Genomic DNA, 19,934 nt, shown 5'->3' with positions numbered 1-19,934 from the left:
TGGAAAACTGATTATATAACTAAGCATACTGGTTAAAAACCCATTCTCTATCTTGTTGATTATATTTAGAGCCTATAACTCCAACTGGCAATCTAAAGAGGAACAGTATCCATGGATACTCATATACCTATTTATCTAATAGAGGTCCTACAGCTGATTCTAAAGACCGCTAGGTTTTCTCCAAACCTGAAAATTTTTGTCTGACAAAATTTTCAGAAATGTTATGGAAGACTTGTTATATATTATTATCATTAATTATAATTATTCTATCTTTTGATTAATTGGCCCTCATAGTGTTTATATTCCTTTTTGCCTGTACTAACATTTTAGGTCTTAAATTCTACCTTTTCCTATATCAGTATAACTACTTCAGTTTTCTTGGGTTTACTATCTCCTTTCATTTTTTTTAATTTTTTCTTTTTAATATATACTTTTGGTTTTATTTTTTGAAAGGCAGAGTTCCAGAGAGAGAAAGAGACAGAGACAGAGACAGAGACAGAGAGACAAGGAGATCTTCCATCCACTGGTTCACTCCCCAAACAGCTGCAAAAGCCAGGGCTGGGCCAAGCCAAAGGCAGGAGCCAAGAGCTTCCTCCAGGTCTCCCACCTGGGTGAAGGGGCCCAAGCACTTAGGTTTTCTGTTGCTTTCCCAGGCACATTAGCAGGGAGCTGGGTCAGAAGTGGAGCAGCTGGGTCTCAAACTGGCACCCATATGGGATGCTGGTATGGTAGGCAGTGGCTTTCTTTACCTGCTACCTATTTGCATTCATTTTTTAATGAAAAATTAATAGATCTTTATAAATCTGTCAGTTGAGCTCAAGCATACTAAAATGCATAGTGGAAGTACAGAAAAATAAGAGAATACAGTAGAAAAAATATTTTAAAAGTTTATGGCTCAAAACTTCCAAAAATTAATTAAATATGTTCAATTATATATCCAAGAAGCTCAAAAACTTCCAAGAAGAACAAATACAAAGTGGTCCATACCTGCACACACAGTGTTCAAATGTTTAAAAGCCAAAGGCAAAGAGAAAGTCTTGGGGACAACAAAAAAATAACCCCCCAAAAAACCCAAAAAACAAAAAAGCACACAACTCATGACAGAAGCAAACTACATAAGATTAACATCTGACATCAGAAACAGTGGTGGTCACAGGCAATAGGAATAATGTATTCCTCATGCTGAAAGAAAATAGCCTAATTTTCTTTTATTATTGAAAAGACAGAGGTAGGGAGAAAGAGAGAGAGAGAGAGAGAGATCCAAAGGCCTCATCCACTAGTTCACTCCCAAATGCCTATAATGGCCAGGGCTGGGCCAGGCCAAAGCCAGCAGGAACTCAGTCTAGACCTCCCACGTGAGTGGCAGTGACCCAGTTACTTGAGCCATCATCTTCTCCTTTCCAGGATGCTCATAACCAGAAAGCTGAAATTAGGAGTCAGTACTAAAACCAGGCTTTCCAGTATGGGATGTGGGTGTCCAAGTGATAGCTACTGTGCTGAGCCCCATTTTGTTTGTTTCTTTGAATCCTGGCTTTATATAGTTGTCAGATCAGCATAACTTAGTGGTGACCCAATTATTGGTCTCTTAAACACCTTTGGCCCATAAGACTTTCATTCTTTGCCAGTGGATTTGTGGGTGGATTGGAGAATGTGCTCAAATTCAAAGAGCTTACAACTCTGCCTGAGACTGCATTTTCCAATAGGTGTTTTCATGTCTCCTCTACAAAGAGGCAAGGCCTCAAATTTAGCCAGTCAATGGCTAGAATCTGCTCCAGTCTCCTGAGTATATGCATGGCTTTACACATGAACTCATCTTCCAGTCTACCAGAGATATATAAAAACTCTCAAGACCTGCCATTACTGTTTAATTCTCAATTTCCCTGATAAATTTCTAACTAGTTTCATCAGTCTGCTGTTTGCGCCAATCAGTTTTTACAACCTCGGGCTACATCCATTTCTCTCTTTTTAAAAATGTTTAAAGATTTATTTATTTATTTAGAAAGTCAGTTTTATAGAGCCATTTATTGTTAAGCTTGCACTCTTTTTTTTTTTTTTTTTTTTTTTTTTTTTTTTTTTTTTTTGGACAGGCAGAGTTAGACAGTGAGAGAGAGAGAGAGAAAGGTCTTCCTTCCACTGGTTCACCTCCCAATGGCCGCCATGACCAGCATGCTGTGCCGATCCAAAGCCAGGAGCCAGGTGCTTCCTCCTGGTCTCCTATGTGGGTGCAGAGCCCAAGGACTTGGGCCATCCTCCACTGCACTTCCCAGGCCACAACAGAGAGCTGGACTGGAAGAGGAGCAACTGGGACAGAATCCAGCACCCCGACTGGGACTAAAACCTGGTGTGCCCGCGCTGCAGGCAGAGGATTAGCCTAGTGAGCCGCGGCACCGGCCTAAGCTTGCACTCTTTCGGGGTCAGTGTTGTGATGCAGCAGGTTAAGCTGCCACTTGGGATGCTAGGGTTCTATATTGGAGTGCCAGCTGGAGCCTATGATGCTCAGCTTCTTAGCAAGCACTGTATTAATGCACTTGGGAAAGCAGCAGGAGATGGCCAGAGTACTAGAAGCCTGCCATCCATTTGGAGGACAAGGATGGAATTATTGGCTTCTGGCTTTTGCCTGACCCAAATCTGACTTTTGTGGCCATTTGGGGATTAAATCAGTGGATAGAAGATCTGTCTGTATCTCTTTTTCTGCCTCTCCCTTTCTCTCAGTTGCTTTTTTTTTTTTTTTTTTTTTTTTTTTTGATAAGTAAATAAATAGCTTCATGAACTATTTGGAACTTATACCATCAGCTTCCCAGTTGGCCTTGTGACAGGATACTTAAAAGTCAACAATGAGGGTGGGGCAAAGAAGAATTAAGAGACAGAAAATCTTGATGTATCCAGTTCTCTGTCCAGAGGGCCTTGCTTTGACTAGCTGTTGTCACAGCCACAACTATGTATAGCGCATTCTAAACTCTAGGATTCAGTCAGAGAAACACTGATGTGCTATAGAAACCTGAGCTTATTAATTTTTCATTGAAAAAATGTATTATACACCTTGTCACTGTAGGTTTCTATTTGATCTAAGTTCATTAAATCTAACTATGGAGAACAAGGTAACACATATATAAAAGCCCGACCTAACATATATGTGAGAAGTTTTTAAAAAAATTTTTCTATAAACAGTAATTACAAATATCCCTTCCTAATGTCCTCCTCCCTTCACCAGACGCATACTTGCCCACAAAGCTTTTCTCTTTAGAAAGGCAAATAGTCCAAAGCAGATATAGGAAAAGCCTTCAAAATATGGTAGGTAACATTTTTGAGAGTTTTTTTAATGTGGTTTACATCGAATTTTACAAAATTACATAATCCAATCCTTATATAACCCAATGAAATAAGTATAATTTTTACCCACTTTACAGATTAGATCTCCTAGGCTCAGGAAAGTTTAATAACCCACCAAAGTTCTACAGGTAGGGAATGGGAGAATCAGGTGTGTACTCCAGCAGCTGTAGATTCCAGAATATAGCTGTTCTATGTTATACTATGAGGTTAAAATATACGAAATTGCTCTTTTGTAAGTCAAAAATCAGTTAAGCATCAGCAATTTTCTATGGTTCAATCACAGGTTATCTCACATTTAGAAGATAACGTGTATGTGCAGAATATTGTACTAGAAACAGAATGTATATTCAGAGTTAGAAAAATCTAGTGTCACATCAAAGCACCACCATTTGCTAGCTAAGCAATTTTGAGTGAAACATTTACCATATCTGAACTGCTCACTTCACTCATCTATAAAATTGAAATAATAGTAACATCTAACTATACAAGATTATTATGAGGATCAAATGCAATAATGTATGTGAAGGTGGTATGTAAATGAATAATACTATTGTTAGCATCATCTAAAAAGTTACATGAAAACAACATGAACCTTAAAATTTCCATACTTTATCAACTGGGCAAGGCAAGGATTTGGGGAACAGAAACACTATTGATAATTAGTCTCTGTCATTGTCCTTAGGTACTTAGACAAAGATGAAATAAAATACCAGAATCCTTTCCCTAGTATCTGATCCAGAAATATTAATTTGATCTTTTTTGTAACAGTCAGCCCAAAGCATTTTTCCAGAATCACAGAACTTCAAATGAATTAGCACATAGATATGACTTTATATTGCTTTCCCCAAGGTTGTAAAGATAGCAATATGCTTTTAAAATGAGATGAAAAGATATTATACGAGTATAAGCTAGCAATGAAGATCAGGGTAGGTACTCAATAAATATTTGTTGATTAATAGACTGATCTTGAAAACTGCTTAAAGGGTGACCTATATTCAGATGATATGGCAAATAGCTTATTGCTAGCAAGATTTGATGTAAAATGATTAGGGAAAAATTAAGATGACTCATTCCTTTTAAATATTATATGTAGAACTTTTTATTTTTATTTATTTTATTTTATTTTTTTATTTTTTGACAGGCAGAGTGGACAGTGAGAGGGAGAGACAGAGAGAAAGGTCTTCCTTTTGCCGTTGGTTCACTCTCCAATGGCCGCCGCGGCCGGCGCGCTGCGGCCGGTGCACCGCACTGATCCGATGGCAGGAGCCAGGAGCCAGGTGCTTTTTCCTGGTCTCCCATGGGGTGCAGGGCCCAAGCACTTGGGCCATCCTCCACTGCACTCCCTGGCCACAGCAGAGAGCTGGCCTGGAAGAGGGGCAACCGGGACAGAATCCGGCGCCCCAACCGGGACTAGAACCCGGTGTGCCGGCGCTGCTAGGCGGAGGATTAGCCTAGTGAGCCGCGGCGCCGGCCATATATGTAGAACTTTTTGATACAAAAGGATTTTCCAAGATTTATAGCAAGTTAGAACCCCTCAATATATGGTTCAGTTGATTTATTTTTATAACTATTTGTAGAGTGACTACTATGGGCAAATCATTATAATAGGAACTGCAGAGAAATGAAATTTTAAAAGATAATGCCTCATTTGGGTAAAAGGACTGAATATCAGAGAACATAAAGCTCAATATAAGAAGCTGGCCCATGCAGACCAGAAGTAATACAGAAAAAAACACTGCACAATGTATGACCAGAAAGAAACATTAAAAATTTTAATTTCAGACTTTAGGTTTAAAAACTAGATATTTCCATTCCTTTTCCCTTCCTCATTTTTTATTTTGTTCAACAAATTTGTGTTAAGAATATACTTCACATCTCATTAAATAAGAGTGAACAAGAAATTCCTACTTCCATCTTGCTTATTGCTGTGGAAACTAGGAGAATTTTTTAATGTTTACGAATTTATTTGAGATGCAGAGATACAGACAGATGGACAGAAGTCCTGTTCACTGGTTCATTCCCCAAATGCCTGCAGTAACTGGGCCTGGTGAAGACTGGAACCAACAGTTCAATCCAGGTCTGCCAAGTGGGTGGAAGGAACCCAAACACTTGAGCCATCACCTGATGCCTCCCAAGGAGTGAATTAGCAAGAAGCTGGAATAGGGAGTAGGCCAGGACTTGAACTTGGGCTCTCTGATAATGGATACAGGCATCCCAACCAGGTATCTTTCTTTATTTAAGATTTATTTATTTATTTGAAAGAGTTATAAAGATAGAGACAGAGAAATGAAGAAGAATCAGAGAGAGAGAGAGAGAGAGAGAGAGAGAGATCTTCCATCCATTGTTTCCCTCCCTAAACGGCCATAACAGTCGGGGCTGGGCCAGGCTAACGTGAGGAACAAAGAACTTCATCCAGGTTTCCCATGTGAGTGGCAGGGGCCCAAGTACTTGGGCCATCTTCTGCTGCTTTTTCCAGGCTAATACCAGGGAGCTGAACCGGTAGTGGAGCATAGTGGGGACTTAAACTGGCACCCACGTGGGCTGCCAGCATTGCAGGTGGTAGTTTTACCTGCCAACTCACAACACCAGCCCCCCAGCCCAATATCTTCACCACTGCCAAATGTCTGCCCTGAGAAATTAACTTAGAAAGTAGGCTTCCTTAATAGTTAAATCAGCATTAAATGCCAACCTTTCAGGATTATTCTAATTATTGGATCAACTAAAGATAGTGCCTGGCATATAGTACACAATTAACAGAAATCTAATTGTAGTAATAATCATTATTTTTATTAGCATGTTTCCTAAGATTGTAAAGTAATGATTTTCAGGGGATTGATAAGAAAAATCTTTTTTTTCTTTTATGGAAGAAGCATTCTTTTGCTAATAACAATGCAAATTTTCACCCCCTATAGAATTCAGCTTTGTTTTGTTTGCCACTATATCATGAGGACCAAATCTAAATGAGGGGAATGTAAAAACACTTAGCTGTATGTTTCTGAATACTTGGAATTCTGCTGAGTATAGCTTAAGTAAGACTTTTAGGATAGAGTATATGGCGTTAGTAAAGTTCTGAAAGGGAGGAGTTGTTTTATGTAAGTTGAACATTATTATTTGCCAGAATATGATTTTGAAGATAAGAACAGGCTACATAGCTAGAAAGATAAGTTAGAATACTCAGTAGATGATCTGGAATGTCTTTAAGATAAAAAAATTAAAGCTATATAAGAAGCAAAATCACTTAATGAATACTGCGTTTCAGAAGATAAACTTTGAAGCAGATGAAGAATAGATAGAGGCAGAAGTATTTGGGGAGAATGATATCCATGGTCTTTAGTAAGTGACAATTTGAATGTGAAGTAGGATGATGAATATTGGTATCAAATGCAAAGGATGTATATGAAACACAGAATTCCCTTTTCAGAGATTAAACTGAAGGAAATTATGGTTATAATTAGGCAAGATAATCAGGTATATTGAGACTGAGATGATACTAGAACATTGGCTCAGAGAAAAAATGAGATGAAAACTGAGCTACAGATTGTGAAACAATAAGGGGTAGAGCTTGGTGCATGCTCATATGTGGCAGGAGGAAAATAAATGATTATAAATGCAGTGGACAGAGAAGCAGGAAGACCAGGGAAGATGGATTATGTGACAGAGGGAAAGGGAAGTTTCAAATGATTCCCACTCCAGATGTCGCATGTTGTTGGAATACCAAGGAGGATGAAGACAATGCAAAGATTTTCACATTTAAATGTGGAAAGAACTTTGTTGATTCTTTCCAGCTCAGCTTTTGTATTACTATGGAATACAAACCAGAATGCAGGGAATTGAGATCATTGGCATGAAGTGGAGGACATGGATAGTCTGCCTATGCAATAATCATGTGGTACCTGAGTGAGAAAGAAAAATACTCTTGGCTGTGTGCTTACATCATCATATTTGTGAGGTCTAATCTTAAGGTTAATCACTTATATAGTTTTTGTTTCCCTAAATTATTTGTCATAGTCTTGAACTCTTAACTCCTTTTGGTCACTTACATGCAACTGACCAGAGGGGTAGTGAGGTGAGGGAAGGGACTTGATGATACAAAAACCCTGCATATCATGGTCTTTTCAACCATTGAGCAAGTGTTGTTTTGGCAGCTTTTATTATTTTCAAAGACCATGTTCAAACCCATGAAATATTTAAACCCAAAGAACAAAACAGCCTGCATCAATCTGGAGCCAAGTGAATGCATTTAAACCACTTGTTATTCCTCCATCCTACACATGGTGCAAAGCACAGGAACAAAGCTAGGAAGAAATGTGCTATTTCCAAATCAGAGGAAATCCAGCTCTGCAATAACTATATTTTCCTTTCCTTACAGAAGTCTTTAATCAAGAGAAATTTATGTCTGTCTGTATATCTGCCTGATGGCTTCCTTTTGAAACATGAAAGAACACTAGCTACTTTCTTTAAATTCTCCTGAAAGAAATACTGAGAAAATTTCATTACAGTTGTATAGGTAACAAGCTACTAATTTTAAAAGATTTAATTTCTAATTAAATTTAAAACACAATAATTATTAAGTCTATAATCACTTTTCTAGATCCAAAGCCCTGTGTGTTATAAAGGCTTACTAACAAAGGCAGAGAAAATGAAAAAAGAAAGAAAAGTTGTTCAAGAATGCAACAGATTATAGAATACTGATTAACTTTCCCTATTTAGCAGTTCACTGAGTTCAGAAGTTTGTTTGATTAAAATTAGGTGTTTTTACTTGAAATCAGTTTATTGGTAGATCCCATCAAGGTAAATTACAGCAATAAGACACTTACCAAAATTAAACTCTTAACTCAGAATGTCAATTATTGTGTTTATAGTTCATGTTTACTAAAAGTAAGAAATATGAACTATGATTGGCTTCTTATAATACTCCATATTTAATAGTTTTATTATAACTTAATAATATTGATAACATAATTACATGCATACCAGATTAAATAGGTGATCTACCAAACTCAAAGTAATAATCATTGGCTTACTACTAAATGTTCAAATGAGTAATGTTGACATTTCCACAAGTGTGTATAATATACAGCAGAGAGGAATTCTAACAGCTTGTAAATGATAAAACTTACTAATATTCCAATTCAAAGGTATTGAAATCCAGGACTTTTGCATTCCGGTATCTAACATTTTAATTTTGAGATAGGCCATGTTTTTAGGCAATAAAGACAGTTTAAGAAAAGGAATACATTGGGGCCGGCGTCGTGGCTCACTTGGTTAATCCTCTGCCTGTGGCACCAGTATCCCACATGGGCACCCCGTTCTAGCCCTGGTTGCTCCTCTTCCAGTCCAGCTCTCTGCTGTGGCCCAGGAGGGCAGTGGAGGATGGCCCAAGTGCTTGGGCCCTGTACCTGCATGAGAGACCAGGAGAAGCACCTGGCTTCTGGCTTTGGATCGGCACAGCGCCGGCTGTGGCAGCCATTTGGGGAGTGAACCAGCGGAAGGAAGACCTTTCTCTCTGTCTCTCTCACTGTCTGTAACTCTACCTGTGAAATAATAAAAAAAAAAGGAATATTAGTTAAAGAAGGTGATAGCCTCTTCAGTTGTATGCGTGCAAAACCTTCAGCCATTGTCTAATGATGCTTTTGTCCTCATTAGAGCTTCGATGCCAGAAGATTGACTTTCACTTATCCAGTAATTGTTTCTTATATTTAATAGAAATGTTATAAATTAAATGTGATTTAAAAAGATTGGATAATGAACATCAGTTTTTTCTAATTGTTCTTTTGAAGTCAGCTAGATAAAACTCTCTTACTCTCCCTTTATGGTAAATAAACTTTTATTTTCTTTAATTTTATTTGAAAGGATAGACAGAGATCTTTCATCCATTAGTTCACTACTCAAATGCCCACAGCAGCCAGAGGTTTTCAGGGCAAAACCAAGAACTTCAAACTCAATCCAGGTCTCCTGTGTGATTGGCAGGGGGCCAACCACTTGAGCCATTGCTGCTGTCCCCAGGTTGTACATTAGCAGGAAGGTGGATTTAGAAGTGGAGCTAGGACTCAAACCTAGGCACTTTAATATATGATGAAGTAATCCCAGGGGGTGGATCTTAATTTCTGTACCAAATCCCATACCTTGTTTTTTCCTTTTTTTTTTTTTTAAAGAAAAAAACAGCTACCTTTTATTTCTCACAGAATCCAGGAATCTTTGAGAAGCAGATATGGGGAAAATGCCAATGGTGATGTCTGTGTGTGAAGCCAAGGGGAGAGCATGTGAGACTGTCATTTAGTTTTCTCCTTGAAGAGGAACCTTATGGAATAACAAGAATAGGCATGGCAGGTACCAAGAGGTTAAAGCATAACCAGTTGGTAGGATTACAGATTGCACAGTGAGATCCTTGGAACTGAGACTATTAGGACAATTATAATAAGAATTCATTGGGTGCAATAGAAAGAAAAAAAGTTGTGATGCTAGATGGTCAGAGTTGGAGGAATCTCAGAGATCATCTGTCTTCATTAGAAAATTGAAGCACCATGACCTTTCCAAGGTTACTCACCACATTAAACCACAGAATCAGAGCCACAGTGTGAGTCTGCTAGCTCTGATGTCAGTGTTCTATCCAGTGGAATACTCTGAGGAAGTGGTTAATGCTGGTCTCTGTCGCTTGGGTTCATCTACCACCTACCTATTCTGATGAACACCTGTCCATGAACACATTTACCTTATCCCTTCCCTTCTATAAAGTGTTTTCTGCCTCCCTGCAAGTGTAATCACTAGAACTGCCTTCCAGTTACCTCTTCTATGTTACCTCTGCTGCTGCTAGAGTCTACAGGCATTTACCACAGCACCCTTATCACTTGGTTCCATTTTTTTATTCGTATGTCTTTTTCTGCTACATGGAGTGTTTTTTTATAAAATTTTATTTAAGGAATACAAACTTCATGCATTTCATATTTACAAATTTAGGGACATGGTGAGTCTTCCCCACCCTACCTCCCTCATGCCTATACTCCCACCCTTCTTCCTCTTCCCTCTCCCATTTAACTGAGATCTTTGAGGAAGCTGACTAAAACTCAGGTGACTTCATTCTAAAGACTTTCCTGGAGACCTATGATGAACCAAGTGTGATGCCAGAAGCTATATGGATGCAAAAATGACCAAGATACAACTTGTGCACTTAAGGAGATGTACTGAATGCTATGAGAGTAGAACTTGCACTCATAGTGGCAAAGGGCCAGGGAAACCTGAGTCTGTTTTGCATGATCATCACCTTCTTCTCAAAGTCAAATGGTAGTGCTTTATATGCAAAGAGCCATACTTAGAGAGATATCTTTCTTTGTGGTCTCATAATTACTTGTCAAAGGCATATAACTAAATGCATCATCTCTCATATTGCATTCTACCAAGGAATTGTGGCTACATATACAACCAATAGTAAGTAGATCTGCACATATTGTACATAATGGCAATAATAGGTTTATTTCAGTTGTTGTTACAGTACATGACATAGAAATGTATTAAAATTCAGTTGCCTGAGAATTTGGGCTGCACTTAGCGTTAATGAAATTTTAAAAGTAGCAAGGAACAACAAAAACCAGAAATTATTATTTAAGATTCCAATTAAAGAACATTAAAATATAGGATAGTTCACATGTGTTATTCATGAAAGATTTCATTTCAAGAGATAAAAATACATCTCAAAATGAAATTATACCATCATCCAGGCAGGTGGTTACTATAACACTAAAGGAATTAAAATAGGCAGCAAAATTAACTAGAAGCTGTCAGAGAAGCAAAAAAATATGTAAAGCATTCAAAGTTTATGAATTCAAACTTCCAGTACTAAGTTTGAATTTGAGTAGGCTGTGGGTCAGTCTCTCAACTTAACAGCCATATGATGCCAGGAAGGCTACATGCCCAGAACAGTACAGGACAATGTGTGGCACCAATTTGATTTTTCTAGCCACCAGAGAAGCCTACCAGCTGTCACCACAAAATCATCAAGTTCAGAAAAATGAAATATCTGAAGAAAAACAGATTTTTTAAAACTGGGAAATTCCTTCTGTTTTGTTGATTATTCAAGCCTACAAAATGCCAGGCCTTTCACTCTTCTGGTCATCCAGGTGGGAAGGAGACAGTCAGTGATGACCAAGGTTAACAGGAATAACAGGGGTAACAGTAACCCCATCATGCAGTTGTTCTAACTATCAGAAGCATGAAATATTACCATGGTGCTTAAATGTCGCAAAAATGTGAGTACTGGTCAAGAAAAAAATATTTAGCAGGACTTTTCAGGAAGATAACTTAAGGGATTGAAGGAGAGAGGGGAAGTATGGGTATTTTAGAATTGTATCTATGACAGGCATGAAATGTGTTCCCTTTATATTAATAAAAATTTTAAAGTAACAGAAATTTAAAAAAAAAAAAACAGAAAAAGAACATCATATATGGATAAACTGATTGGGGGTAGAGTGAGACCACCAGGACAAATTCAGGCAACAATGGATTGCCAAAATCCTCTAGAAGAAGATGGGAACCATAGCCATTAACAGCACGGTTTTGGTTTTGTTGATTGAGAATTTGTAAGCCTCTGGCTCTTCATCACTCAGCAGCCAATCCATAAATAATAAGTGTCGAGAGAAAAAAATTTAAAGTTTGAAAAGGCACAAAATGCTCATGTTTTTATAGCCCAGTTTTATGTACTTCTCATTAGAATAATGATGTTCATAGTTCTTTTATGATTACTTACTTATTTTTATTTATTTGAAAGAGTGACAGAGAGAGAGAGAGAGAGAGAGAGATTGATTGATTGATTTTCTATCCTCTGATTCTTTCCCCAAGTGCCCCCAACAACCAGGGCTGGACCAGGCCAAATCTAGGAGCCAGAAACTCCATCTTGGTCTTCCCTGTGAGTGACAGGGACCCAAATACGTAGGCCATTATCTGCTTCCTCCCAGGATGCATTAATAGGAAGTGGGATGAGAAGCAGGGACTACAGAACTGAAACCAATATGAGAGCTGCTGCACCACAGCACCTGTCCCATAATTCTTGCTCTCTCATTCTTTTCCCCAAGATCTTTGCCAAGGTAAATTGTAGATTTTCTTGTCTTAGGGGCCCTTAGGTAGAACATAGGCCATAGCAATGAGAGAATAAGCACTAGAGCTTTTCAAACATCTGTCTTGAACTTCTACATGATTCCATGCTTTGAATACTCTTCAATTAAAGGTTGAAATATTACCTTACTTACACTAAAAACCTTTCACTCTTCTATGATTTCACTAAATCCAATTGTAGACAAGGAATGGTTTATTTTAAAAACAAGCTTACATCCCAATCTGGATGGCATCTTTACTTCTTACATAGGGAGCCTAGGAATTAAATAGGCAAATAACATTATTTTCTTGGGTAGGAAATAAAAGAACCATGAAGTAAATATAAATTTGCAATAGTTCATCTAGTGGACCAGAGAAATTTGGAATATCAGTTAGGACATGCATATGTATATAAGGCTTACAGGATCTAAGACAGCATATTATGAGTATGCTCCTGGAAATGCTAAGTAAAGATTTGGTTTTGTTTTTGACAGGCAGAGTTAGACAGTGAGAGAGAGAGAGAGACAGAGTGAAAGGTCTTCCTTTTCCGTTGGTTCACCCCCCAAATGGCCGCTACAGCCACAGCAGAGAGCTGGAGTGGAAGAGGAGCAACCAGGACAGAATCCGGCGCCCCAACTGGGACTAGAACCCGGTGTGCCGGCGCCACAGGCAGAGGATTAGCCAAGTGAGCCACAGCGCCAGCCCTAAGCAAAGATGTTGATAGGCCACAACTCTGCAGTGGATGCCACTGAAATACTCTTGTCTTTTAGGCACTTCATAAGAGAACGGCTTTCACCCTGAGCCTTCAGTTATTTATTATCAGGGTTTTGTTTTCTCTTTGAAGTTGTTTTCTCCCCCAGTTTGCAGCACCTTAATAATGTGAAGAGCTTACACTAGAAAAGCACTGGAGCAAAGCAAAGCTTCATGGAGGCATACTGAGAGAATGAAAGCATATCGCACTAATTCAGACATCCCTTTCTACCTTCCCGCTATCAACTAAAGCAAGTCATAGAAGCAAAAGTAAAAACAGTCACATGAAAACATCATATGCAGGGGGTTTCAGGTTTGTTTTGTTACATGTGCAGAACAAAATCTTCCATAAAGCTGCTAAGGCTTTCTAACATCATCAAGTCTTCGTGTGTGTGTGTGTGTGTGTGTGTGTGTGTGAGTCATCAAGTTGTTGAAGCCCAGAAAATCAAATTTAGTTTAGGGCTGTTTGATAATGTAGTAATATGTAAAATGTGATTCACCAATTAAATCATGTAATTGGAAAATCAAAAGCATGCTCTGACTGCTTGGTAGACACACATAAGTAAATCCATTATCATTTTAATTCTGTATTTGTATTATAACTATAATTATACCTTTAGTTGATGGTTCTACATCCAAGTTCCTTATGGAAGAGAAACCTTTCATTGGTTCATTCTTTTCTCCTTCAAGTATTTCTTGCCAGGTCATTTGCTAGGCAGTATGGCTAGCTCTCTGTTCCTTGCTTTCACAAAGCACTTATCCTGCAAATATTGTTTAAATTCTTCTGAGATGGAAAAGTAAATCAAAGTCAGAACTCTGCCAAAGTTATAGACATTAGTTAAAATTTAGTCTTTCTGGCTGATTCTTAAATTCTAATGATGTTGCTAAGTTGCATATCGGAAATAAGAGACAGCCAATTTGACAATTTTCTTGCTCAGTGATTTTTTTACTGGCTGAGAGCTTAATGATAGATAAAACTGGGACTTGAATATTTGTTAGATGCTGTAAAAACTACCCTAATATCTTCTCTGTGAACATCTGTTGAAATCTAAGGTGCCTGAGTATGTCTAAACTGCATATATTTCTTTAAATTCAAATCAGTTCAAGAGTTGATTGGATGATTAAAATAATTTCTCAGTAGGAATTTCAAAATGTGCCCTGCTTTGTTCTTTTCTTAATTCTACTGAAGTAATATGGGCCTGATTAAATAGTGCAAGACTTCCAAATAAATGTAACAGGAGGAGTATGGGGATGAATTACCTGAGTTTAGGCCTATGAACAAAAAGCATTCCTTAGCTGACACAGTCATTCTTAATATTATTTTACTACAAAAAAGAAATGACAAATGTTTTTACTGTTATCAACACTGGTTTTTTAAGGCCACACTCATGAAATTCTACAGCCAGGAAAGTATGTCTCTAGTAATTGTAACATGGCTCCTTCACGATTTGTACTTTGTAAACTCATGAAGCATATTTTATATTGCTTTCCACCCCCCCCAAAAAAAACACATTAAATTCTAAGGCATGCAATAATCATTCAATATTTTTGGTAACTTCTCCCTTACATATTCTAGAATATCTTGGATTTTATTTCATTTGGGTGAAAACACATAATCACTAAAATCAGGAGAGTAGCTAATTCATACTCAGATTGAAAATTTGACACCAATTCATTTTTTAAAAATTCAATGTGTATTTAAGAGTACTTTTTTTTCTTGTTTATAGGTCAATGGGACAGAAATTGAATATGAATTTGAAGAGATTACATTGGAGAGGGTAAGATACAATTTTTGGTCCTCTTTGTGAAATTACATAAGTGTGTATTAATTATAACCTGGATGTTTCCCATAACACTCACAGTAAGAATACTGATGAAATGAATGCAGTAGAAGAAAACTGAGACAGCAGACCAGATAATCAGAGCATTCAGTAATATCAACTGCAGTGGAACAATGAGCTAGAAATGTTTGATGAGTTTGTCTAGCACCATATTCTTAATGTTTTTATGATTAGTGTTTGGGCTATAAATTTCATATGTTACAAAATATTTGCATTTATGTGCAAATATTATTATTATTATTATTTCATATGTTACAAAATATTTGCATTTATGTGCAAATATTATTATTATTATTACTAGAGTTACCATGTATTTCTTCTTTAGTTTTTGAAAAAAAGTAATGGAATTTAAAACTACCCATAGTGACAAGCACAACAATCCTGCAGAGTGCTGCAAATATACAGGGTGAACCTTGGCAAAGGCCTTTAACAAGTTGAGGAATGTCGGTGCCACACTGCATTTACTTATTGAGATATTGTACAAAATGGTAAACACATGAACAAAAAGGACAAAAGATCACCTAGAAGAAAATGACTGAAAGGTATTACCAAGATAGTCATCATAAAATAAATAGCTAGTAAACATCTTAAAACTACTTAAATTTCATTAAGAAACAATGGAAGATAATAAAAAAATTTTCTCTCTCCACTTGGCAAAGATTTAAAGTGAATGTTAATATCCACTGCCAATGAGTGGTCTTGGAAATGAATGGAAACATAAAGGAGCAATTAGAAACATGGATCAAAAGCCTTGAAAATGAGCACATTTTTTGATCCAGAAATTGTGCATATAGGAATGGACAAATAAAAATTATTCTTACTGGTATTATTTGAAGGTTGAAAATGATGTTTTTAATAACACATTTCACATATATATGTATATATATATACTCTCATAATAAAATTACATTAAATTATATTGAAATTATACCTTAGAAAAATATTATAGTTATAGTATAAGAGATCAGTTTATATTGTTGAATTTAAAGCATCAAATTTTAAATTGGTATTTAAAATATAATCCAATAAGCACATAGCTATACATACATAATATAGCTTCAGAAATACATGCATAAAGGGGCCAGCACTATGTCAAAGAAGGTTAAGCCTCTGCCTGCAGTGCCAGCATCCCATATGGGTGCGGGCCAGAATACTAGCTGCTCTAATTCTGATCCAGCTCTCTGCTAATGCTCTGGAAAGCAGTAGAAGATGCCCCAAGTACTTGGACCCCTGCATCCACGTGGGAGACCCAGACAAAGCTCCAGGCTCTTGGCTTGGCCCTTGAGGCCATTTGGGGAGTAAGCCAGCAGATAGAAGATCTCTTTCTCTCTCTCTATCTCTCTCTCACTCACTCTTTCTCTCTTCCCCCTCCCTTCTCTCTCTGTGTTTCTGTCTTTTTTTTTTTTTTAGAAAACTTTTATTTAAAAAGTGTTTCTGTCTTTCAAATAAGTAAACAAGCAGACTTTTAAAAAAGAAAAGAAATACATGCATAAAAACTGGAAGGATATACAACAAAAAAATCTTACTAAGGATTTGTGATAAGTTTTTTTTTTTTAACTTTTATTTAATGAATATAAATTTCCAAAGTACAGCTTATGGATTACAATGGCTTCCCCCCCATAACGTCCCTCCCACCCACAACCCTCCCCTTTCCCACTCCCTCTCCCCTTCCATTGTAATAAGTTTTTAGTTTCTTCTTTTTATTTATTGTTACTTATTATGCCTTCTAATATACACATGATACATTTATAATAAGAAATAAAAATGTAAGATGTTTTCTCCAAGAAGTATGAATTAAGGCTCTAGATTTATACTTTAAGTTTTATCTCCTTTTTAGTTTCCTGATTATTCACATTCATGAGTACGGGAATTTTTCATTTTCAGCCTAATTTTTCATTAAGTGTAAGTGGTTTTAAAAGGAAATTTACATTGAAAGTTAGGTGTCTGACAGATAGGTTCTTAAAAACTTCCATTATGGACTTTTTATAAAATTGTAATGGCATGCTAGAGAAAAATTAGGTTTATGGAAAATTAGGCCAAATGAGAAGAAAAGAATACATTTCTTCTAAATCATTAATCTCTCTAGAACTGGCTATATGATGTGTGGTGTACAGTGTAAAATAAAAATGTGGAATTCTTCTGAACATGGGACCTGATATGACTGAACAGCTCTCATGCCCACGAGGGCAACCCTTCTCCTTACACACACCCTTGCCAATTAAACATCTGGAATAGAATACCATTTAGTTATCCTGGATTCACAGGCCAAAAAAATAACTACAGGCTAGTGTCGATGTGAAATCAAACATTCAATGCGAATAAGAGGATTGCCCTAGTCTGGGTTCTGATGTTCACATGCCTTCTGATCTTGAGCCTATCATTCCCTTCCCTTTCTTCCTCCACTTGCCACTGTCACTCTGTGTACCCCTCCGATGCTGCTACGTCAGACATCATCTTCTCTCAACACCTTCTTGTCCCTGTCCTTATCATTTCTTACAGTCCTCCTCTCCAAGGATTCTTCAAGCCATTCAGACCTTGATTTGTGGATTTCACCCCTCTCCCCAGGATTTCACTATTATTTGTGCTCTCCTTTTCCCTCCTATCCTATAGCATAGTACCTGGTCATTCATCCTAATTCTCCTTCTCATCGACTCAACTTTTTTCTCCCCTCTGTTTTTGTGCTCACCGGCAAAACACCGGTTCTGGTTAACATACCTCACTTAAAACAACACCTTCTTGGGCCAGCACTGTGTTGCAGTAGGTTAATCCTCTGCCTGTGGTGCTGGCATTCCATATGGGCAACAGTTCTAGTCCCAGCTGCTCCTCTTCCGATCCAACTTTCTGCTGTGGCCTGGGAAAGCAGCGGAAGATGGCCCCAGTGCTTGGGCCCCTGCACCCACATGGGAGACAGAGAAGAAGCTCCTGGCTTTGGATCAGTTCAGGTCTGGCCTTTGTGGCCATTTGGGAAGTGAGCCAGTGGATGGAAGACCTTTCTCTCTGTTTCTCCCTCTCACTGTAACTCTACCTCTCAAATAAATAAATAAATTCTTAAAAAAATCACCTTCCTATAAACTCCATGTCAGCAACTGAGCAACTGAATATGGCTAAGGGAATCACTCATCTCACTTTAAATTTTTATTCATTGGTTAAAATATACTCTCATAAATATCTTGACTATTCTTATACATTTATTTTAAAAAGTCACTTTTTAAATCACTGGGACAACAGTTGCATATCCTCTTGATCTCCTCAAACTTCAAACACCCACTCCCTCATCCTCATTTCAGTTGTTAACCTCCCTTTAGTTGTCCTTGAGAAAATCCAAGTTATCAAGTGAAAATCACTTCACTTTCCTACACCGGGGTTGGCTATCATATTCTCCCATGACGATGAAAGATTCTCCTCCCCTTTCCAAGGCCAACTCTTCATTTGTAATCTGGACTCCATAATCTCTTGTTTGTTAATGACTTTGCTCTACAGTTTCTACTCTTTTCAATGTCAATTCCTTTCTTTCTTCTTCCAGGATAGCTTTAACACAGACATGATGTAATGTATTTCCTCTTTAAAAAAAATTAGCTGTCACTTTGACCTGATGTTACCCTCCTACCATTTAGAATGTTATTGCCTAACATTCTATTTTGCTTTACCAAAAATATGGAGAAATTGTCTATTTTCAGTAATTTCACTTTATTACTTAATTTTCTTATATCAACCTATTTCAAATTTTCATCCCCACAATAGTCCTGAAACCACCCCTATCAAAGTCATAATAGGTTTCATCTTGCTAAATTCAGTCATCAGTTTTCAGCCCTGAGTCTTCCCTGCAGGATTTGACATAGCTGTCACTGCTTCCTTCTTCCAAGATGTTAATTTTTTAACTTTCAGAACAAAACATCTTCTGTTCTTTTGGAACCTCATGGTCTACCTTTCTCTCTCTCTCCTTGCTGGCTCCTCCACTAAATGTTGGAGCACTCCAGCTACCCAGCAACCAGACCCCTTTTCAAACTCTCCGTAATCCCTAAGTGATCTGATGCAGACCCATGGCTTTCAATGTGAACTACTGGGAGAAGGCATTGAGCCTAGTGATCAGGATGCCCACATCCCACATTGAAGTACTGAGTTGGATAACTGGCTCCAGCTCTGTAGTCCAGCTTTCCACCACTACAGACCCTGGAAGGCAGCAGTGATGCTTCAAGTACCCAGGTTCCTGTTGCCCATGTGCGAGAGCTGGATTGAGTTTCTGGCTCCTGGCTGTGGCCCCAGCCCAGCTGTAGGATATTTATTGTGGGCATTTGGGAAGTGAACCGTCAGGTGGCGTATCTCTCAAATAAAAACAAAAACAGACAAAAAAAAAGAAAAAGGCACGAAAAAAAAATACCAACTCATTAGCATACCTTCTCTTGCTGACTATTCCTCCTACTGAATTTGAAATCTTGGTCAGTCTCTCCCCTGAGCTACAAATGCACAGAGCTAACTGCCCAGTTTGCAATTCTGTTTTGATAACAAGAATCCTGTCTCCCTCCATTCCTTCCCTCAGAGCCGAAGCTGCTTCTACCCTAATATTCTTTATCTTGGTTAATTGGTTCTATTATTTCCCTTACCAGGTCAAAATATCTTAAAAGTCTTAATCATTATTTTTCTTAGTGTCCATGAGCAAATCATGCTGGTACCACCATAAAATACACTTCAAAAATCAATCATATTTTAACCACTTGCTCTGCTAAATCTCAGTGAAAGCTAAAATCACCTCATGCCTGCACACTGTAACAGCTTCCATTTTGCCTCACTATTCTACTCTGAATAACCAGAGTAATCTTTTTCAAAATATAAACCACGTTATATGAATTTTATTATTAAAAGGTGATCATTGCACTTATCACCACCTACATGTCTTCTATAATGTGAGCCCTTGCATTTCTTTCCAACATT

At 37.6% G+C, this 19,934-nt stretch overlaps 1 protein-coding gene across 27 annotated transcripts in view; it reads left to right on the top strand.

Moving 5' to 3' along the window:
* DLG2 (discs large MAGUK scaffold protein 2) overlaps positions 1-19,934 on the top strand; it is a 2,256,157-nt gene that overhangs the window by 1,464,953 nt on the left and 771,270 nt on the right. For all 27 annotated transcript variants that reach the window (XM_051821188.2, XM_051821179.2, XM_051821160.2 and 24 more), the window contains one exon: positions 14,892-14,942. In XM_051821188.2, the coding sequence (XP_051677148.1) occupies positions 14,892-14,942 (51 nt within the window). The remainder of the gene's footprint in view (positions 1-14,891; positions 14,943-19,934) is intronic.

Source organism: Oryctolagus cuniculus, chromosome 1 (assembly GCF_964237555.1).
Source record: "Oryctolagus cuniculus chromosome 1, mOryCun1.1, whole genome shotgun sequence".
Classification (NCBI taxonomy): Eukaryota; Metazoa; Chordata; class Mammalia; order Lagomorpha; family Leporidae; genus Oryctolagus; species Oryctolagus cuniculus.
Note: the sequence above shows the minus strand (reverse complement) of the source record. Positions and strands in the feature narration are given on the sequence as shown.